The sequence below is a fragment of the Falco punctatus genome (genome assembly GCF_963210335.1).
Source record: "Falco punctatus genome assembly, chromosome: 1".
In the NCBI taxonomy this organism is placed as follows: domain Eukaryota; kingdom Metazoa; phylum Chordata; class Aves; order Falconiformes; family Falconidae; genus Falco; species Falco punctatus.
This window is the reverse complement of record NC_137580.1, coordinates 120,016,264-120,038,701: the sequence shown is the minus strand read 5'-3', so window position 1 is coordinate 120,038,701 and position 22,438 is coordinate 120,016,264. Positions and strand designations below refer to the sequence as shown.

Genomic DNA, 22,438 nt, shown 5'->3' with positions numbered 1-22,438 from the left:
CGAGTTCACACTCTAACTCATGACTAATTTTAGAGTGCCTGGTAAGATGCATAAGACTGGGTGGTATTTCAAGCTCAGTGGCTGGAGGTGTATCAGAAAGCCATAATGCAGAAGGCTTCCCTTTTTGTCTTCCAAGTCATTCCGTGACATTTTTGAGTTTATATTGCTTGAAAGAAAGGAGCCCAAATGCCTTGTGGCCAAACTGATCTAATTTTATCTACAGGTTTGTAAATACTATGAAATATTGTCTCTGCAGTAGAAAACAGGTTATCAAAATCTGTGGTATAAGGACACCAGTGCTGACATTATTAGATTGTCTGCTGTGCAGAAGGAAGCTAGGTAAACTGGGTCAGCCACGTGTGTCCACCTTTGTTTTATGTTTGTCGTGGAGACCACCAGCTATATTGTCCACACTTCTGTCCTTTCCCAGCTTGCATATCCAGTCACACAGTTCATCTTGGTGGTCAGTGTTTGCATACAGCAGGTGACACAGCCCCTGGAGCCTCTCAGTCTTGAGCTGAAGTCCACACAAAATTGCTCTCCATCACAGAGGACTCACACAGGAGCACGCAGCAATGCTCTGATCAGATTGGTTCTGCCCCTCAGGTGAGGAGTCCCACCTGACAACCAACACACTGATAAAGTAAAACATTTTATAACCTAAGAAAGAAGTGGAATAGCACGACGTGACCACTGAGGTCTGACCCTTGGCACGGCTGGCAGCGCTTGCCTCACGGAGGTAGATATGCCAGCTGCCTGGAGGAGCTCTGGCTGAGCAGACCTTCACCTTGGCTTTGTCCCCTGTGTCAAAGCAAGCAGCTGGTCTGTCTCCTTTGGTCACAGCACGTTTGCCAGAGAAGAGCAAACAGGCACCCCTGGTTGCTCCGCTTGGAGCTGGAGAGCTGGCGTTGGCTCCATGCTTGTCCTTGTGCTGCAGGAGGGACGGTACTGCTGCCTGGGGTCTGACTTGCCTGTGTCTTGGCTGAGTGTGAATCTGGGTGAAGGTCTGACATTTGGCTGTTCCCTGCAGACCAGAATGATGCCACAGGCACTTCTGTCACTGACACCATGGGTGGAAGCAGTGTGCTGAGGCCAAGGCCTCACACGGCTGTGTTTCGCTGAGTTTGGTAGCTGAGAGGGGCCTGGAATGGGTCTGACACGCCACGTCTGTCCAGGGTCTCTGAGCTCATTACTGTTCCTGAGAAAGCTGGAGGATGCCTCAAAGCGTGCTCATAGGGAGGCGGCATCTATTGAGGAGAGAGGAAGAACGTTACAGTGGATCAGCAATAACCAGGAGATTATCCCACCTCTTCTTACAGAGCAGATGACAAGGCTCACAACTGCCACCAGCCTGAACCAAAATTCCTGCAGCCCTCAGAGCAGCAGGCTGCTGGCTAGATGAGGTGAGTGCTTACACTGCTTTTGCAACACAGCAGGGCAAAAACCCACTGGAGAGGCACATTCCCCCCGCTGCCCCCTCACACTCTCTGTGCTGGGTTCCTGCTCTTCCCTGTTCCCCTTCAAGGACTTGCTGCTAGTCACAAGGCCAGAAAAGCCCTGATTTCTGTTATGAGAGGACTGTTGTTTGCCTTCCTTTGACCAAGGATCGATTACTGGGGTGTATACAAGCACCTACAAACCTGGCTTTCTACCCAGGTTTTGACAGTCTCACTGCACAGCAGCAGATGAGCCTCTGGGCTGTTGCTAGCCTAGCTCTGCCAAAATAAACTAACTTTCTCTCCGGTAATGAGCAACGGGAGTGGCACAGGGATATTGTGGAAGAGCCCCTGCTGTAGTTCATCCATTGCTCATCTTTGGGGCCTTACTCTCCTGTGCCCTCAGTGCTCTGGTTTCAGGGCAGGTATCGTTAGTTACAGCTCCAAACACCGAGCAGCAAGTGCTGACTATGCCAGACATTACGGTACAACTTTAAGAGCTCCAGATCCAGGTAAATCAGTGAACCTTTAGTGCTGTGCTCAGGGTTTCAAATGTCTCTGTTTTGCTTTAGTCAGTAAGGGCTTTTTGGTCGACAGGAGGCTCTTGGGACGCTGCTGCAGGACTGACTGGGCAGATGCACTCGCTTGTCTCTGTTCTATTGCAGGAGTGCAAATCTGAAATGTCACAACAGGCAAAGCCTCCTGCTCATAACTAAGCCATAAACACTTATTGAGGAGCATCCCGGAGGTGTCATGCAGGGAGAAGGGACCAAAAAATTATGGAAGCCTTACAGATCTAAAAATAACATTCCCAGCTTGGACTTGCACCGAGTGGATGATCCAAAGGGCCTGCCCTTTCGGCAGCAGCTCTGCCCTGCCTCCCGGCATTTCTGCCAACGTGCTGGGAGAGCTTGATCATTAACCAGCACAATGTACACCAAAGGAGCCTCCTGATACACTCCGTGCCCTTCTCAGAGATAAAGGCTATCAGAGCAAGGCAATCGCAGAGAACAGAGTCCTTAGCTACTGCAAATTGCTGAAGCAAGTCCCAGGTACAGACCAGAGCAGGGGGGACTGCCCCCGTGCCTCTGCCAGCACCCTTGTGCAGGGGAGAGAGCACTCACCTCCTGGGAAGTCTCTGCCCACAGCCCAAACCTCTCAGCAATCATCTGATGGATTTCCCGCTGGCGATCTTTCTTCCGCACGCTCTCGTAGCTTGGCAAACGAGGCTGCTCCCAGGAAGGCAGCTGGTAACTGCTGGGGGGTCCGACACAGAACAGCTCATCTCCCTGGAAATGCCCAGCCCAGAAGAGAAAGGTCAGTGTGGCGGTGCCTCTACTGGAAGTTCACAGCCTGGTGCATCTCAAGTTACTTCAGGGTTCAAAGTTGTGCGTGCCCTTCCTTAAACCCGGAGAGAGGAAATCCTCCCTCCCCGGAGGTAATTACACCATGACCTGCTTTGCCAGATCCCAAGCCCCGAGGAATCTGCCTGCCACTTCACACTCAAATACCTCAGGGCACCATGGTGTCCTCTGCGGCACCCCTGCCTGCCCTGCCCCCAGGTTTTTATGTCCAGGCAACACTTCCCAAAGTTGCTCCTGCTGTCCAGCATCTTCTCCCTATGCCCCAGGAGCTCTCCAGCTCCCCACAGCCTCTTTCCAAGATCATCAGGATCTTCGCTACCGTTTCCCCCCCTTGAGCTCCCATCAGGGACCCAGCTGTCACCTGCACGCCAGGGTTCTCAGCAGCACTCTCCAGCCGTGACGTTCCACACTGGGGACCCACCAGCCGCTGGCTGCTGCTGAAGTAGGGCGGGGGACAGTCCTGGAACGAGGGGTGCAGGAGCACGATGTGAGCAAAGGTGAAATCCCTCCCATCCCACCCAGCAGCAAAGCAGAGCTCAGCCAGCTCACACGGGACAGCCTGGGAAGCGGGACTCCGGGCGGGGGGGGAAGAGCGACCTCCGCACATTTGGCTGACGCGGCTGTGCCAGCCTCTGTGGGCTGGTTCACCGATGCCAACAGCCCAGGCATCTCCTCTGTGGGCAGTGCAGGGCCTGCACTAAGCGCCTGAGGCAGCTGGCACCGCTGACCAGCACAGCCAGAGGGCTGGCAGCCTGAGCCGGGTTTCATTCACACTCAGCAGAACCGTCTCTCTTTGAGGAACAACAAAAAAAAACCCAACCCAACCATTCTGCTGGTGTAGATAAGAGCGCCGTCACATGCTCAGGGTTACTGAATTTGTAAACTCTTATCTGCCAAGGTAGTCATTTCAGGATAATATAGCAAGCAAATCCTCAGAGCAATAGCTGTTCTGTTCGTGAATCAAGTTAAACTCGATTCCCTGTCAAGGTGTTGAGCAACAATGAGCCGAGATCCCTGTCATGAACAGCAGCCCTGGAGCCAGAGCCAGGACTGAAGCCATGGGCTGTTCCTCGCTCTCAGAAAAGTCCCATCTCTGCCAGCAGAAAACAGCCCAGAGGCTCCCAGAGCAGCCAGGGATCTGCAGGGAGGACTACGAATGACAGATTTACTTTTGCTCTTAACAACTTGTGCTCTTAACATTTGTCTCGGCCCTGCAGCGCAATTACAGAAGCCGCAGGAAACTAGGTTGGCTGGGAACACAACTGTTTGTTTTAATAACTGATGAGCAAAGCCAGCGCAACTACACCTGATGAAAAGCTGCCTCACACCACAACTGCTTCGTTTTTTCTGATAGAAACACATCCTATATATGTTCCCTTCCCATTTATAGTTCTTTGCATCCACATCCATCTGTCCACACAGCCCTTTGCTAAAGGCGAGATGCCTTCTCCTTTACCCGCCCACCCGAGCCAGGCCCAGGCACGGCGGGGGCTCTGCAGCTCAGAGCACATCCTGCACCGCCGCGGGGAGCAGCTCTGCAGGACGAGGAGCACAGCATCGCAGCACAGCACAGCATCGCAGCACAGCACAGCATCGCAGCACAGCACAGCATCGCAGGCCAGGTGGTGGGGAGGAAGAGGGGGAGAGGAGCAGAGGCAGCAATGCAGGCAGGGGACACCCCATTCCCACTGTCATTTCTGCTGGGGACTTCCCAGCCTGTGCCAGACTATCAGAACTGCCTTTCACAGCCCCTCCAGCCCCTGCCAGCCGAAGCCAAATGTCCCCTCTTCTGCCGGGGCCCCTGGAGTGGCACCTGCAGCCCTCCCCTCGACAGCCAGCCCTGCAGCTTGGGAGGCCGAGCTTTCCCCAGGCAGCCACCATCACCAAAGCAGCGCTGGCTGAACACGCTGTGCTTTTTTCCATCACCACCTTCCCCGCTTGAAAGCCAACCCCAGGAAATTACAGATGCAAGTGAAAGGGCTTTGTGTCTCCCTGCTCCGCGTGGGGAAGCCTTGCACAAGGGAGCCGGTTATCAGGGATGTGAGCAGTAGCGAGTGGCTTTGTCCGCCTTAGTCCTGAGCTTCCAGCCCCCTTCCCCGTAAAGCGGAGCCGGACACAGGACTGCGCCAGGGGAGGGGGACACCCCTCGTGAGCTGTGTGGGGAGCTGGGGGACTGGCTAGTGAGGAGCCTTGGGGATGGTACCCCCAGCAGCACAGTCTGGCAGGGTTGGAGGGATGGATCTCTGGGACAGAACGGGAACAAGGTCCCACGGCAGCACAGCCTGGCAGGCTTGGAACGGGTCCCACTGCCATCAGCAAGCCCGACCAGGCTACCGGGGGCGGGGGAGCCCGGCGGTGCAGCCTCACGGCTCCCAGCGCCAGGGAAGCAGAGCTGGGCGGGGGGACACTCACATACTGGCTGGGAGTCCGGAAGAAGCGGCAGGAGCAGAGGAACTGGCAGCACATGGGGTCCCGGTGGTACAGGAGCAGCAGCAGGATGAGGATCGCCACGATGAAGACGGAGGTGGACACGGCTGCCGGGGAAGGGAGAAAAGGCGACTGAGCCGGTGGCCCTGCGAGCCCAGCGCCCTGGCTGCCGCCCCCTGCCCCTCCGGGCGCCTCGGCAGACCCCTTGGAAAAGCCCCAGCGAGGCCAATGTCGCCTCCGCCCGCCTCGGGCTGCCCGAAGCGCCGCCCTGCGCAGCGCCCCGCTCCTCCCGCCAGACTCGGGGCGGCCTGCGGGGCCGGGGGGCTCAGCCCATCCCGGGGCTGGCGGCTCCCGGTCAGCACGGCGGTAGGGCGCTCCGACCTCCCGGGGGCCCGCGGCTCCCAGCCAGCCCACCCGGCACCGCCAGCCGCTGCCGCCGTGGGGGCCCGCAGAAGGGCCGGGGGTGCAGCCAGCGCCCCCCCGGGCCGCCCCCGGGGTAGGGGAGAGCCGCCTCGCCGGCGCAGCTCGGGGCTGCATCGCAAGGCAACGGCGGAGGCCGATCCCGCCCGGCAGCGGTCGCCCCCGCCCGGCCCCGCTCACGGCCCCGCCACTCACTCGCGGCGATGACGATGGCCAGGACGTTGCTGTCCATGGCCGCGGCCGCCGTGTGCGCCGAGGCCTCGCTGGGGTGCGCCATCCCCGCTCCGCCACCGGCAGCCCCTGCCCGCTGCACGCGGGGCCGGGCCGGGCGGGACCGGGCGGGCGGGACCGCGCACGCAGCGCGGCCGCAGCGGCACCGGGACAGGCCCCGCCCCGCCGGCCCTCATTGGCCGCCGCCCCGCCCCCCCGGCCCTATTGGCGGCGGGCGGCACCGGCTGCAGGCCGCGGGCGGAGGCGGGGCGGCGGTTGCCGTGGCGACGCGGCGGGGCGGGTCCCGGGCGGGCACAGCCGCGCTGCGAGGGCGGCCCCGGGCCGGTGCGCTCCCGCCCGGGCCCCCGTCCCGTCCCCTCCGGCGACAAGCGGCCCTCGGCGGAGCCACGCCCGGGCCAGCGCAGCCCCACGCCGCCCCGTGCCGGGATTACCGGAGCACCACTGGCCCGGCCGGGCTCAGCGGGAGGGACTGGCCCCAGCGCTGCCCCGCTGCCGGGGAGGGAGCGCCGGGCTGGGCTGCGGGAGGCTCCCAGCTCTCGCCCTCTCTTCCAGCCCCGCGGGCACCGGGGCGCGCCCCTTCATTAGCTAATTAATACCTTTACGGAAGTGCCACGGCAGCGGTGGCACCCGCAGGGCCCCTGCTGCCCGGCCCGGCAAACCAGCGGGCGGCTCCCGCTGCTCCGCGGGGGAAACGCGGGGCCGGGGGTGACCAGGCTTCCCCCGGCGCGTCCCCACCTCTCACCCTCGCGCCAAGCACCCCCAGAGCTCCGTCCGGAGCTGCACGTCACCCCGGGGGGCACGCACAGCCCCCGCACCCCTCGCCCCAGCCGGACTCACCCTCCCCGGGCTGGCAGAGCCCCCCCCCCGCCGCCCCTCCCGGCACAAACCCAACACCGTGCAGCGTAGAGAGAGAAAGAGAGATATATTTGCGGTGACGTTGCATATTTAAGACAACTTTACATAATGCTCCCAACACAGAGTTTTGGTGTCCTCCCCTGCAGGGTGGGGGCAGGCCCTGCGCACCCCTCTTCCCCTGGAACATCCCACGAGGGAGTGGGCACAGGAGGGGTTGCGGGGTGCCGGGGGTTCCTGCCCTCCCGCACAAAGGTGCCCCCCACCCTCTGTTTTGCAACATCCCTCTTGCAGCACCAGCATCCTCAAACCAGGGAAAGCGGCAGGTGAGCCCCGCCGGGGGGAGAGGCCTGAGGCGCTGGAGGAAGGCGAGGATGGCACATCTTTGGGGATAGCAAAGCTCGCTGGGCCAAGGCCCCCAGCCAGTGGCTCCTGCTGCCCCTGCCTCGCAGTCCCCAGCAGCTCCCCTGCCCTGTGCCAGGGGCAGTGCCCCTCCCCAGGCTGCAGGCAAGACACCAAGTATCTTTCCCAGGGTGAAAACCAAACCCAGATTCTCCGTGTGGCACCAGCCTCACAGGAAGGTGCATCACCGGCTGGCCCCAAGCCAGCTCCGCTGTGCCCCTTCCCCAGAGGGTGGGGCAGCTCTTCCCTCGGAGGGGGAAGCAGAAGCTGCGGAGACTGATAGAGCTGGCCAGACCCCGTCTCCCCTCTTTGTTTTTTGGCCAGGGGAGCACAGCATACCCCGAGAACTTCTGCTGACCCGGGGAGAAAAGCAAAAGGCTGGGCCTCGAGGCCGTGGCACAGGGCCACCCTCCGGGCAGGGCCAGTCGCAGCAGGACCTCAGCCCTGAGGGTGGAATTTTGGCAGGGGACCGGGGCGTCTCTTTGCTGAAGTGGAGACAGAGGGGGTGGGGGCTACAGTGGTTTGTTGGACTTGAACCATGAACCCAGCGCTCCCCTGCTCGCTGTCACAGAACACGCACCGGCAGCTCCAAGTATTTGGCACAATCGGGCAGCTGCCTCGGGGCGGGGGGAGCAGCACCCCACAACCCTGGGGCAACCCTGCCCGAGGCCTCAGCAGGAAACGGGGAAATGGGAAACAGCAAAACAATGATGATAATAATAATAAAATATGTAAACAACCCAGCACCCTGTCCTGTAGCGCCAGGACACCCAAGAGAACAAGGTATATTACAGTCTGAGGGGAGATGGAGACACAAGGACATCCCGGCCAATGCGGGGTCTCGTCTCTATTGCACTTTGCATCATATATATTTATATATATATATTTATAAAAATACAAACTAAAGGGCTGGGGTGGAGGGGATGAGATGCAAACCCTGGGCCAGCAGCAGCTCCGTACACACTGCAGGCTTTGACCCATTCTGCTTCCACCTGTCCCTCGAGTCCCTTGCCAGCCTTCCCAGGGGGGGCAGCCAGCAGCATGGGGCCTGATCCTGCACAGATCCAGCCCGGGGCTGGGCAGGGTGCTGAGTTGGTCCAGAGCCTGCCCATCTCCCTCCCTTCCCAAGGCTCCAAGGCCCAGAGTAACAAATGCGCAGCTCTTCCCAGCCGCCCACACCACTGCCCCTGCAGCGACAGTGCCCGCACCTGGGGGAGGTGGGCAAGACCGACCTCACACCTCCCCCTCTGCCCAAAATACCCCACAGCGGGAGGTTGCCCCTGCCTGGAGGTTCCCGTTCTCTTCCTCAAGTGACTACGGTGCACTTGGCACAGGGTGATGTAGTCCAGAGACACCCCCCCATGCCAGTGGCAGAGGATGCTCCTTGCTCCCAAGGCCGCTGCCCCCCGCCGCTGCTCCTGCTACCTCAGCCGCCCATCAGGTTTGACGGGCCCCAGTTCTGATTTGGGGTCCGGGGAGAGGGAGCTCCACGAGGTTTTGCTGCAGGTCTCCAGGGCGGTGCAGGCGGAGGGGCTGCCGACGCAGACATCCGCCACAGACCAGAAGGCGCTGATGGCGCTGTCCGCCCAGTCCTCCAGCGCCTTGCCCGTCAGCTGTGCCTTCTGCACCGCATCCTCCTCCGCCTCCTCAGAGCGTGGCAGGTTGAGGATCCCCCCCAGGCCCTGGAAGCTCTGCTCCATGTACTCGTTGCGGGGGGGGCCACCATGCAGCCAGTTGCTGTCATCTGGGCAGGACAGGGAGAGAGAGAGGATCAGCAGTGCAGCAGCATCCCAGCACTCCACTGGTCCTGCTGCCACTCTCCTGGTGGGGCTCAGCACCCCATCCCTTTGCAACCCCAACTCTCCCCCAGCCCAAGGAGTAGGGTGCTGCTGCCAGGTGGATCTGACCTGCAAATGGGCCCTCCACAGCTGCCCAGGGGCCTGGTTTGAGGACTCACGGGGGCAACGGGACACCAGCAGGAAGGATGGCTCCTGCCTCGTCATCAGATGCAGCACAGAGAGGCCAGCACCAGGGGAAGCACCTTGGACTGCCCACCAGGAGACCCTCCCATCCAGCCCCAAACTCCACAGCATCCTCACCTTTCCTGAGAGGCTGCTTGCGGTTGAAGGTCTGGGGCACCACCAGGAACTGGCTCTCCCCCAAGGGCTCCCAGAACTGGAGGAGGCGAATGGTCCAGATGCCGGGGCGCAGGGGACGATTGAGAGGGGGTTTGTACTGGGTGAACTCTGCCTCAGCATCCACTGTGATGTCGTAGGAGGTGGCAATGACATAGGTGGGGTCAATCCACACCACTGTAGCCGTTAGGTTGGGGCCCCGCGACCACTTCTGCATGGCAACTGGCTCGTCAAAAGGTCCCATCAAGCCTCCAAAATTGCGGAAGAGTCTTTCCTTGGGATCCCACTCTGTGCCCACCTGAAGGGACAGAAGACACAAGCAGTGGGAGACTGGGCAGGGAGGCACTATCCGCTCAGGTTCTGCATTTCACCTCCCCAAACCAGGGAAGGCAAAAACTTTGGAGCCCAAAGCAATGCACACCCCACCCTCCACGGCTCTCCTACCTGCCTACACACCATGTCAGCACTAATCCAGCTGTGCGATGCCTCCTGCAGCAGCAGGTGCTAGGCACCACAGCCTCAGCTCCTCCCCGAAAGACCCCCTTCAGGCCTTTTCTCCCCCCTAAAAGACCCCCTTCAGGCCTTTTCCCCACTGATCAGTTCCACGACCCACGGAGAAGCCAAACTCCTGGACAAAGGTTTGATCTCAGATACAACAGTAGCACTGTGTCCCTCTGTCCCGGCAGTGTGCAAGTGGCAGAGAGGAGGAAGGGCAGTACAGTGTGGGAAAGCCAGGAAGCAAACTGGGTATTGTGAAGGAAACTTGTTGGGGGGGCACCGGGGGAAACCAAACCAAAAAAACCATTTACCTCAAGGTTTTGTAAGCGGTTCGCCTGCCCTCTGTGACTCGCCAACTTCAGAGCTCCTTGGGGCATCATCCACACCTCCAGGGATTCTGCCTGCCCAGTTGCTGAATTCTGCACTTCCTGCATCACCAGGTAACCCTGGAAACGGTCGTCATAGAAATATAAGTGCACACTGGATGGGAAACCCCGGGGCTCAAATCTGGAGAGAGACACAGACAGAGAGGTTGCACATCTGAGCATCAGCATCCTCCCAGCACAAGATGCAGGCCATCACTCCGAGCCTGGACCAAACCCGCAGCAAAAACCCCACCTGCAGAGCTTGTCGTCCTTCGCTGCCAGCACAGACGTGGCTTTGTGGAGTCCCAGCCTGGAGAATGCCGTGTAGAAGGTGAGGGTGACATCACTGAGGCCACTGAGCCCATCAACACGGTCGTAGACATTCTCCCAGTATGCCTTCAGGGCTGGTGTGTTGGGGGGGTAGCTGCCATATAGATGCGTGTCCAGGATCTCCAGCACCTCCTGATTCACTGTTGACTCAAACTTGCGGGCGAAGAAGGTGGGTCTGGAGAGTTGCTGGAAGAGCAGAGGCATTTCAGACAGTGTTGGCTGCAGCCACTCTGCCCTCCCGCCTCAGCAGGGCAGCTGGGAGGGAAGCAGACCAGGAAGAAACATGCTGGGACACATCCTGCCCCCCTTGAGGGCACAGGCTAAGGAGCAGCAAACCACAGTCAGCCTCTATGTGGGATCCTCTAAGGCAGGATCAGTGGGAGCATACGGTATGCTTACTGGTGATGCAGATGGGTTCCCATCTCTCCCACTGCCTCCCCCTTTCTGTGCTCAGAAGCAGCCATGTGTCATCTAGCTCCTTTGCTGCAATCTCTGTTCAGATGGGCCGGCACCCTCCAGAGCCGCTGTGGAGCCCTGACGAGGCCTGGCCACATGGCACAGCTTGCAGGATCAGGGCCCTGCACTATATAAGACCAGGACTGGTGGAAAATCCTGCTAACCTCTCTTTTCAGGGTTGGGTGTGTCACCCCAAACCTCCCTTCTCAGTCTACAGCCCTGTGCACCAGGAGCATTGCAGACTGTTTGTCACAAGGCATTTTGTCCTGCCAAAGACAGGCAAGACAGCACTCCGAAGGGCTTTTACTGAAAAGGTATTTGCCCCAAGTGACAGGTCTGCAGGGAAAATGGGAGAGAAATAGGAAGAGGAGCAGTGTTACAAGCAAAAGCCTGACTTCTGGGCAGGACAGTCAGCATAATCCTGCTGCCCAAGTGCTTACAGACACATCTGTGCTAAGCCCTGGGGAGCCAGCCCTTGCAGGGCTGGGGTGAGGCTCATGGTGGCAGGCACAGCACTGGCGTTGCACCCAGGGGTGCACTGAGAGGAGAGAGACAGGGAGGGGAGAGAGCAGGAGAAAGGAGGATCTTTTTCACCTGTAGCCGCAGGAAGTCCTGAGGTTTGAAGTCATTTGGGGAGCACCCGCACCAGTCGACTATGTGTTTATATTGGCACTTACAGCCCAGCTTCCGGTTCCAGTTGGTCACTCGGAGGTTGTTATCAACCAGTGTCTCGCAGGCGTGACTGTTCTCCAGGACCGTGTGGAAGAAGGACTGTGCATGGTAGAGAAAGTACAGGACACCCAGTGGGGACAGAGGACCGGTGTTTAACAGAGACCCCTGACCCCTCACTCACAGACAGAACTCGATTGCTCCTGAACATAACCTACCCCTGCTCCCAGCATCAGGGCAACACCTAAGGGCCCAGGCTGTGTGCCCACACCGGTCCTTATCTGGCCCAGAGGAGTGTCTGGACCTAAAACAAGGTGGGATATAAACATGACCCTTGGCCTGTCTGCTTATTTCTCCCATCTTTCATACCTGGGTCTGGACAAAGGGGAGGCATAAAGCTGCCTGAGGAGAACGAGCAGCCTTCACAGCTACCCAGGGCAGGGATGAAGCAGGACAGAGATGTTAAGTACAGTGGGAAGAAAATCCAGCCCGTGCCCTGCAGCTAGCACCCACCTCAGCTGGCAGGAGCGTGTAGGTGTAGAACTGGCGCAGCTGGGACACCAGCTGGTCATCAGCATAGACCACGTACTCCACGAAGCTGCGTGTCAGCGAGAACCAGTCAGATCCTCCGTCTACCACGATGCCCTCAGGGATGTGGCGCTCGCCCAGCCGCCACATGTGGGAGTCACACTCATGGAACAAGCGGTCCAGGCCCTGCTTCTTGATAAACCTGGGCACAGGGATGAGGATGAGGGGTTAGGAGCATCAGCCACTATGCTGGGTGCAGCTACATCCAGAACATCCCCCCTGCCCCAACTGTTTCAGTTCTTTTCTGACATCCCTCCTTTTTCTGTTCCTTCAGCTCAGCTCTGCCCCTAGCTGGGATTACCTGGCGTTGTCTCGGCCATGAGACTTCAGGAAGTTCTTATCTCGGTATTTGGACAGGAACATCACGAGCTCCTCATTGGTCCTGAGGTGCAAATAAAAAAGCATTAATGACCCCCGGGGTAAAGCAGCGCAGGAAACATTCACAGTGCAAAAGTCATCAGACGCAAGGAGCCTAAAACTGCTTGGTGGGTGCCAACTCAGTCCCTTATCCCATTGCTGGGGAGACACAGATGTGGCCTCTCTGCTGTCTGGTGCCTCACATGCATGCTCCCCTGCAACAGTCAGATTGCAGGAAAAAACAGCCTCCGAGGCACTGGCTGGGTTCCTCTGCAGAGGTGGGACCAGCCAAGCCCTGGAGCATCATCACCAGCATGTGGGTGCAATCTCCAACCCCATCTTCTCTCAGCTCCCTGCTCCTCCCTGCCACTCCCTTCCAAGGCTGCTGCAGGTCATGCAGCCCAAACACCATCATCCTCCCCTACCCCACCAAGGTACTCACCTCGTGGGGTAGTCAGTGGCACTCAAATTGATGAAGAAGTCCCAGGGCCATTCAGCCAGTTCCAGCAGGTCCTTCATGCTACGCAGGTACATCTTCAGCAGGCTGGCACCTCCCCAAATGGTCACCATGCGCCAGGGTGTCACACGGATGTTGGGGTAGTGTTGCGCCAGCTCCACCGCCTCGTGATGGAGGTAGTTGGAGCGCTGCCAGGGAACACAGCTGATGTTCAGCAGGCAGTTCGTCTTCCCAGGTGCCTGTCCTCCTCGCCACCAGCCCAGGGTGAGCCTTAACAACAGCCTCCACAGGAGGGGAGCAGCAAGACAAAACTGCTCTGGGCAGCGGGGATTGATCCTGCCTCCCTGGGGTTGCAGAAATAGTGGTGGGAGGCTCAAAGCTCCACCTACCCAGCCATCTCCTCTGCTCACCACCCACCCATGCCCCAGCTCTGCATCCTGTCCCAGTGACCGATCCAGGCACCGTTAGCACCCACCTCCCCTCGCCCCTGCCACATACCTTATCCACATGAATGTAGAAGAAGTGCTGCTGGTGGTACACAGCCTTGATGAGCCGCTTCAGCTGGCGAATGGCCCTGCCGTGCACAACCAGCATGTAGGCGATGCGCACAGGCTTGCTGGGAGGCACCTGCTGCAGTCGGCTCTCATCCCACTGGATGACAGGGCTGATCTTGCCTGTGCGGGGAGAGAAAGGGCTGTCAGCCACCTGCAGCCCTGGCACCCACCACCTGGAGCTCCTGATAAACCAGGGAGACCTGAGCAAAGTGTGGGACAGCAGGGAAGAGCTCAGCCTCAGGCAAACCCCATCAGCACAGCCCAAACTGGCTGCAGTGCCAGGGCACGGTGGCGCAAGCAGGCCCTTGCATTTAATTGACAGGGCTGCGTAAGGGGAGCTGTCTTCTGGCTCCTCAGAACAGAAGGTGCAGCTGGGCCTGGCTCTGACCTCCACAGGTTGGGATGAATAGCCCAGCTTAAGGAGGCTGGCACCACTTTGATTGGATTACAGAGGCAGCAGTAATCTGGGAATCAGTGACAGATTGAGGCCACTTTTTGCCAGGTAGGACAGTTTGGTGACAAAGGTGACCCATGTGCCTGGCTGGGATATATCCCTGATGCCCAAGACAACCAGGAGCACCCCAGCAGGACTCACCTGAGAGCTGGCAGTGGCGAGGCACAGACTGGGGCATGAGGCTGCCAGCCCGATGCAGACACACCACATTGGCAATCTCCTGTTGGCATTGCTTGCTGCTGGCCCGGGCCAGCGCCGAGAGGGCATCCTTGCCCGTGATTTCGCACTTGGGGGTGAAGCTGTTCTCGGTGGGCTGGGGAGCCCCCTCCACACTGCCTGTGTCACCCTGCTGGAAAACGGCCAGCTGGGCCTCCCCACGCAGCTCTGTCAGGTTCCTCCGGCTGGAGGAGTCTGGTGCAGATGGTAGCCTCCGTCCCGGTTTGTGTCTCACAGTGACAGCTCTCACCACTTTGGATACCAGTGCCCCAGGGCCATCCAGCCGTCCCCGCCACCGCCCATGCTTCCGGCTGGCACTGCCCCGGCGCCCGGCAGAGCTGTCCGAGTCCTTGGAGCCATCGCTGCTCTCAGGCAACCTGGCTTTTTTCTGCCGCTCCTGTTCCAGTTCCAGGTGGATGCAGAAGAGAGAACAGACAGCATTAACTTGAGCCTGCTTCCTCCCAGCTCTGTCAGCACTCTCCCTGGAGCATCCCTCTTGCCCCCCATTTGCAGAGCCCAGTGCTCTCAGTCCTCACAGAGCTCAGTGCTGCAGGAGCAGCAGGTGCTCCAGGAGCAGCCACTGTGCAGCAAAGGACATTACACCACACAACCGCCGTTTAAAACTCCAAGCTAAGACCCCACAGCACCTCCTGGCATGGTCCTGGTGTACCCCTCATGGGGACAGCCCCCCATATGCCAGCAACGGACACCTTGATTTGCAGACCCCACCATCACAGCACCCCAGACACACAAGGAGGGTCCTTGCGCTCTGCCGTCAGGCTTGCTGCATGACAAAATGGCCAAGGTTGGTTGTGTCTGCACCAGCCACCCTCCAGGGTCCTGTGTGGGCAGATAAGCACAGGGATGCTCTGGCTGGTGGTGGTGATTTTAACAGCAGGCAAACGGACCAGCTCTTCCCTGCCATAACCACACTACGAGTCCAAGCCCAGCACATTCATCTGGGAGCTGGAGTCCCCCGTGGCTGCAGTCTCTGGGGCTAAAAGCACTGGAGAGGCACTGAACAAGGTCCTGCCTCTTGCCCACACCCCCTTCCCTGGGCCTTGGCTCCCCATGCCGAGCTGAAGCAGGCACCGTGATCGCCAGCTTCTCTAGAAATCCCTTTAACAAACCCTCCCACCGAGCCAAGCGGATGTGTAAAGGGAGCAGTTAATTATGCTTCGTTACCTCTGCCAGGCTGGCTGATGAGCAGAAACGAGTCAGCCTTGGGGAAAGCAGAGAGTTGGGAAGTTTGGATGCCTGCAAGAACCATACTCATGGGAAAGAACTTTCCCAGCGAGTGGTGCCCGCGGGGCCAGGGCCATGTGCCCCCAGCACACTGCAGGCACTCCCAGCTGACAGGCAGGCAGGCAGCAAGGCAGCTTCCCGCTCCAGCCAGACCTCCCTGGGCTGTCTCACAACACCCCCCAAACCCTGCCTGCCCAGACTCCATGCCAGGCACTGCAGGAGGCAGCAAGCCACATCAGGGGCTGTTCCTGGGCAGAAGCATCTTCTGAGGATGGGCAGATGCTTCACAAGGACAACAGGACCGAATCAGCCCCCTGCACAAGCCCCACTGTGGGTGGAGCTGCTGGTAAGGTCATGGCCAGGAGAAACCATGCCATGCAAAGGCTGGAAAGCATCTGGCAAGATCTGCCCACTCTGCAGACCCTGAACTACCCATGTTGTGGCACAGCCTGCAAACCATAGCTACCCAGGAAGAGGCCAAGCCATCGCTTAACTTCTGAGGGGCTGGCATCAGCAAGGATCAGTCGAGCCTTCTTCCGCCCAGACAGGCGTCACAGGCAGCCCGAGACAGGCGGCAAACCGTTCATTAGTCACCACGCAGGACCATCTGTTCAAGCGTTATAAACCTATTTTCTCTGCTGAGCATCACAGGAGCGGAGAGTCAGGAGTCGACAAGCAAGGAGCGAGTCTCTTCCGTGGGCTCAGCCCTGTTTCCTGCAGGAAGAGACGCACCAGCCCTGCTCGCACCCTCTGCTCCCCAGCGCACCTGGCTTTGGGGACAGACCCACGCAATGCCCACCCTCCATTACAGTCTGCTCATCCCCCTGGAAGGAGCCCTGTTCCCTGCTCACAAGCATGACCAGCTGCCTTCCCCTGTAGTGAAGCGGGTAGAAGGATCGCCAGCCTTTCCAGAGCTGCCAGCTAACGAACTCAATGGGTTCTAACTACCACACCACAGCAGAGCAATCCCTTCACCCAGCCTGGCAGGGAATGGCTCTGGCCACGTCGCTCTGCTGTATTTAAGACTTGTGTGCAGGACTTCTGGCGAGGCTCCCTGTCCCCCTCCTCCCAACACACACAAATGACTCCAGGCACCAGCCAGAGGCCACTTCTCCCGTCCTGCCTCCCCCAATGTGACACTGCGGTCCCCATAGTGCCATGGAACTGTGGGTCAGGTATCTACCTGCACCCACCCCATCCCAGCACAGATCCAACTGTGCCGACATCTCCAAGCTCTGCCATTGTGAGGAGCAGAGCTAACAGCATCTGGTGTCCTGCAGGATTCCCCCTCTGGCTGACAGACTCTGGTGTCTGTCACATATGAGCACCCATCAGGCAAAACTGGTACCAAAATGTTCCAGTCAGCACACCAATCTGGATGCCCGATTGACAATTGCAGCAGCCAAGCCTTTAACCTCACAATTAAAATGGCTGGAGACAGCCCCCTAAACCCAAGCTCTTTAGGTGGAAAAACAAAAATCAAGAAATCTCAGCAAAGCTGGAAGGTGTTTCGTAGGAAGCTTCTCTGGCAGCTGCAGCACACGGAGGACACCAACACACAGGCCCCAGCGACGTGCTGACTCCTGTCTTGAAGGAGAGAGATAGGAGGTGAAGTGGGGGTAGAGATGGGACTGGGCTAAAACACTTCTCCCAAGCGACAGATCCTCTTCCCCACCCATGAGGACACTTTGCATTTTCCTGGTGCCAGCTCCACGGGAGTCCAAGCGCCCCAGGAAGCTCATACACTTGCTCAGGAGCTGTCAGTGTCACCGTGATGGAGGCAGAATTGCTTTGGTCCCTCAAGCTCCCACTTTTGTGTGCAGACAGGCTCACGCTGTCTGTGGTGGGGATGCTGTCAGCTAAGGGCTAGGTATCAATGGGAATTTCCTCTCCCATCAGTGAGTTTGGACAGGGATTGTGGTGTTTGATCCCAGTGGAATGAGATAATTTGGCTTCCTGGAGGTAGGAAACTCAGTCTTGACCTGGTGGATGGAGACTAATCCAGGTTCTGCTGGTCTGCATGCCATAAAGCATCTGCTTGGTGAATACAGGGAGCCTGCAGGACCCTGAGACTGGGCTTGGAAAGAGAAGTAACGTGATCCAAGCGGCACAGCTTTCTCAAGGAGGGTTGGACTGGTGGCTCTGATGTGGCTCAAGCCTGTCACAGGGCAGCTAGCAGTCAGTGCTGCTGGTGCAAGACGGGTTTACAACCTGCTCCGGTGGAAGGCAAAGATCCTAAGTCTCTGCTCAGCTCACACCAGGGATGGAGATTGCCAGGGAGGGGAAATTCATCCCTCCCCTATGGAGGAAAAGGAAACCAGCAGGCTTTGAAGAACGAAGCAAGACAGAGAAGGGGGCTGCCAGCAGAGATAAGAGCAGCCCTTTTGGGAAGACCTGGGCAGCGCAGGCAGCTACCAGCCCAGCACAGGGCTGCAGCACAGCATCCAAGTGCTGCTGATGCCCCAGCTGAAGGCACTAGTCTGGAGTGCTCGCCCAAACCCAGGTGCTCCATGGCATTTGCAAGACTCTCGTTTCCCTTTCTCTCTCCACTGCAAGTCCCAGCCCATTTGTGGTGGGGACAAGCCAGGTTAGAGCTGTGTCCATTAGCAGGAACAAGCCATTTACTCTGGCAATTAAGAGATCCCAAGTTTCCCCAAATCCTTACACGCCTGCAAGGTCAGGCTCTCCTGGGAGGGTTCCTCCAGCTTTACCAGAAATGCCCCAGGGAAACAGTGGCTCCTCCAGGTCTGGCCAAAATCAGAAGCTGCAGTAGGGTGCAGAAGCCAACAGTTTTGCCATTTTATAAGAAATAATGGACTTTTCCCAGCTTGCTAATGTGTTTGGGCTGTTCACAAAGTTCAGGATGGTTCTTGCCTTCCCCGAAGAAGCTTGTCCACTTCCAAGCCCTGGAGTCAGGTGAACCATGCCCTCTCCAGATGAGAGGGCCTATGGCCAAACCTGTCAGCTACCCAGCTCACTTTTGGGAAGAGACATGAGGAAACCAGGCAAGGACCGAGGCAGAACAAGCCAACCCAGGAGGCAGTGCAAGGCAGGAGCAGAAAAAAGTAGACAAGCAGTGCAGGGTGGTGCATAGGGAAGGGGAAGCCAGTACCAGTGAAGTGATTTGATCAAGGTCAGAAAAGGGGAAGGGGCAGCTGGGCATTCCTGGCTGCCAGATCGGTTTGCACCCATGCTCCCAGTGCAGGCAACTCCATGTCCTCTCTCCTCACTGCATTTACTCTCTGGTTCTGTTTGGCGGTGGGCGTACAGCAGCACACGAGGGTGCTCACAGCCATTCCCAATGGCCCAAGAGGAGGCCTGGGAATTAATCTGCTAAGTGGTCACTTAGAGACTTCCCTCCCTGCAAGGGGCTGCCCAGTTCCCCTTCTCACCTCTTTGCTCTCAGGGAAAACTTCCTAGTCCTGTGAAAAGACCTGCTGACCACAGTACGGGGTTACCCTCCACACCATGATGCAGAGGGGAAGCTCTCGTCCCTCCAGGGATTCCCATCTCTCACCTCATGGCCACTGGCTTTGCTCTGCCACAGCTACCACGCTCACCCCACGCCTGCCCCTGCACAGCTCCCAGCTTTCACTGCATGCTGTCCCTGCCAAACCTGGCTTCACCATCATCACATAGGGGCTTGCCGGCAGCCTGCACAGAGTCCCTACAGCCCCTACAAGCACAAGGGTCCTGCCCAAGATGAGGGGCTCCAGTGCCACACAGACATTCACCAAAGAAGCCCATACAGGGACTCTCAGCCCTTCCCCAATGCTCCTGGAGAAGCCCAGATGCAGTCGTCCAGGCAGCTCACAACAAATAAATAAATTCTGATAAGCAACCTAGAGGTCAAGAGCTTTGTTTGAAGGTGGTAGCAATGTGTCCTCAACACCTGCTCCGTCTCTGACCTTGGGCAAACACCTTTGCCAGCCCATGCCTCAGTTTCCCCACAGATAAAATAAGAGGTGATGCCTTTTGCCTTAGCAGAGCCTTCTGGTACAAAGACAACAGAAGAGTGCAAAAGGCCCTCACAGCCTTGCACCTCACAGGGATATCCCTGACCAGACCAGCTAAACAGGAGCTGCCACAAACTTTCCTGAGCTGCTGCGTGTGCTCTCCCCAGCTCTCTGAATTCCTTTACATTTCCATACTTTCTGGCTTGGGCATCACTGACCCCAGCCTCCTGCAATGCCTCTCAGACCACAGCGAAGGACGAGACCCCTGCTCCAGCCTCCCACGGTCCCCACCCCACGCCAGACCCCAACCGACACCCCCTGGGCCACAGGGTCACCTACTCGGGTGCTGTGACCCCACGCTGCTGCAGCCAGACCCCCACACAGGTGACAGCCCGCTGCCCACCCCCAGCCACCCCCCCTAAGGAGCCTGGGGCCTGTGGGACCCCGCCGGGACCCCCACACCCCCAGGAACGCCGTCCCGGGACAGGGCCTCGCCAGCCCCACACAGACACCCGGGGAGGAGGGGGGCACCCCCTTCGTGTCCCCTCCCAGCCCCAGAGCAAGGGGACACACCACCCCCCCAGGCACTAAACCCCGAAGGACCCTCACCCCAAGGGCCTCCCACCCCCAAGAGCCCCCTCCCAGCACACACTACCCCCCCGGACCCACCCCCACCCCGGGCCCCCCGCCCACTCCAAGCCCCTCACCGCCTCCCCTGTCCCCCCCCCGCCCTGTCACCCCCACAGCCCCTGCATCGTCCCCCTACCCCGCTCAGCCCCCCCGGCTCCCTCACGGCCCCCCCGGCTCCCTCACGCCCCCCCCGGCCCCCTCACGGCGCCCTCACAGCCCCCCGGCAGGCCCCGGGCCGCCGGGCCGGCCCCCCCCCGCGGCGCACCTCGGCCGGTCCCTCCTCGTCGAGGCCGGCGGAGCTCCAGAGAACGAGCCCCTGGAGCAGGAGGATGGCGAGGGCCGTAGCCACCGCCAGCCGGTACCGCCGCGCCAGCTTCCGCGCCCGCCCGCCGGCCACCATCGTCACGGCCGCTCCGCCGCGCCAGGGCGGGCTGCACCGCCGCGCGCCTCCCGCGCGCACGCGCCACGGGCAGGGGGCGGGGCCGGGGGCGCGGAGCTGGCGGGGGGGGCGGCCCGGCGGGGACTGCGGGGCGGGAGGGTCGGGGGGAGGGGGGGTGGGGAGGTGTGGAGGGGGGGGTAGTGCGCGCGCGCAAGTGTGCACTGGGCTGGGTGTGCAATGCGTGTGCATGTGTGCGCTGGGCTGGGTGTGTGGTCATGCATGTGTACACCGTGTGTGCAACGCCTGTGCATGTGTGCACTGGGCTGGGGGTGTGGTCATGCATGTGTGTGCCGTGTGTGCAACGCCTGTGTGTGTATGCACTGGGCTCTGTGTGTGGTCATGCATGTGTTTGCAGTGTGTGCAACGCCTGTGTGTATATGCACTGGGCTCTGTGTGTGGTCATGCATGTGTGTGCCGTGTGTGCAACGCCTGTGATGTGTGCACTGGGCTCTGTGTGCAATGCCTGTGCATGTGTGCACTGGAGCATGCATCTGTGTGTATGTCCCCTGGGCTCGATTTGTGGTCATGCATGTGTGTGCAGTGCTGTGCATGTGTGCACCAGGCTGTGCATGTGTGTGGTTGTGTGTGTGTGCATGCATGCACTGGGGCATGTGTATGTGTACAGCATGCGCGTCCCTCTGTGTAAGCACTGGGGTGTGTCTGTGTTCAAGCATGTCTGTGTCGTGTGCAGGCCTGTGTGAGCACTGGGGTGTGCATGTGTGTGTATCTACATGCTAGAGTGTGTGCGGGTGTGTTTGTGTGCATGTGTGCCTGGGTATGCATGCATGCATCAGTGAGTGTGTGCATGCATATGATTCTGTGTGCATGTGTGTACTGGAATGTATCTGCATGTCTACAGCAGGGTGTGCATGTGTGCATCGCAGTGCCCATGTTCATGTAGTCATGTGCAGCAGGGGGTGCGTGTGGTTCTGCATGTGTGCCCTCAGGTGTCCATGTGCTTGTGAGCAGCACAGTGTACATTGCTTCTGCATGTGTGCACCAGGTTCTGCATGTGCGCACTGGGTTGCATGTGTGCTTGTGCATGCTGGGGTACACATGGGCATGTGTGCACTGCAGTGTGTGCCCGTGTCTGTGTGTGGGTGCACACTGGGGTACAGCTATATGTGCACGCCAGGGTGCACACGTATGCATTTACATGCACTGGGATGTGCCTCAGGATGCGTGTGTAAACCTGTGCGGGTGTGCTCTGGGCACTTCTGTGCATGTGTGTGTGAGCACAGGGGCTTGTATAGGAGCACATTCATGTGTGTGCATTGGGGTGTAGGGCTGTGCATGCACTGGTGAGTGCATGTTGGTGTACAGGCACCTGCCTGTGAGCATGTGTGTGTGCACAGGCACATCCCTGTGAGCTGGGGGGCACAGAAGGTGCTGGTGCCCCTCGTGGGGGAGCCTGCTCTGTGCTGGCCATGGGTGCTGGGCTCCCCGGGTCCCTCGCAGCCAGCTGGGGGCTGTACAGGGGGCCCGGTGCCCTCGCCGGGTGCTCACAGCTCCGCTGCTGTCCGCGCAGTGTGCAAGGGCCTTGCTGACCGTCAGGGAGCCCCCAGCCCCACGGTGCTGCTCGGGGGGCTCTCACCAGCCAGGGGCATCACCAGGCTCCCCCTCTGGCAGAGGAAACTTCCCAGGTGCCCGGGGGTGACACCAAGTTTGCTGCCATCCCAGAGCCACAGGATCAGGATCGTGGGAGCGAGAGCCGCCAGGGTGGGAAACGCCTGACTGGGGCTGTGGGCATGGCAGGGGCTCTGCACCCCCTGCCCAGCTTGCCTGATGGGAAAATCCAGGACCCCATTCCTGTCAAGCAAGCTGTAATAAAACCTGGAAAGATTCAACCCTCCTTTCAGACCACCCACCCAGTGAGGAGCACGCCGGGGTGGGTGCAGGCCGCAGGAGTGTCCCAGGATGGCACCTGGGACCCCAGGCTGAGCCGTGCTGGTGGCAG

At 59.4% G+C, this 22,438-nt stretch overlaps 2 protein-coding genes across 3 annotated transcripts; both read right to left on the bottom strand.

Moving 5' to 3' along the window:
• Window positions 1-191: 191 nt before the first annotated feature.
• LOC308063862 (uncharacterized protein) lies at window positions 192-6,690 on the bottom strand. Of its 2 annotated transcripts, XM_080387405.1 has the most exons (5): window positions 5,843-6,690; window positions 5,213-5,334; window positions 3,162-3,260; window positions 2,561-2,725; window positions 192-1,247 (listed from the first exon to the last, which is right to left on the bottom strand). In XM_080387405.1, exons 1-5 carry the CDS (start codon window positions 5,922-5,924, stop codon window positions 1,101-1,103), a joined length of 615 nt encoding a protein of 204 aa, XP_080243531.1. In that variant the 5' UTR covers window positions 5,925-6,690; the 3' UTR covers window positions 192-1,100. The 2 variants fall into 2 exon arrangements, with proteins under 2 accessions (XP_080243531.1, XP_080243530.1); XM_080387404.1 differs by having other exon boundaries at window positions 5,213-6,690.
• A 93-nt stretch (window positions 6,691-6,783) lies between these two features.
• On the bottom strand, window positions 6,784-20,442 carry XYLT2 (xylosyltransferase 2; the record flags this gene model as incomplete). Its single annotated transcript, XM_080387284.1, has 11 exons — window positions 6,784-8,876; window positions 9,232-9,565; window positions 10,077-10,272; window positions 10,384-10,646; window positions 11,511-11,687; window positions 12,099-12,315; window positions 12,475-12,555; window positions 12,973-13,175; window positions 13,486-13,661; window positions 14,137-14,608; window positions 20,308-20,442. The coding sequence occupies 11 exons, from the start codon at window positions 20,440-20,442 to the stop codon at window positions 8,554-8,556; spliced, it is 2,577 nt and encodes an 858-aa protein (XP_080243410.1). The 3' UTR covers window positions 6,784-8,553.
• Between the last annotated feature and the right edge of the window lie 1,996 nt (window positions 20,443-22,438).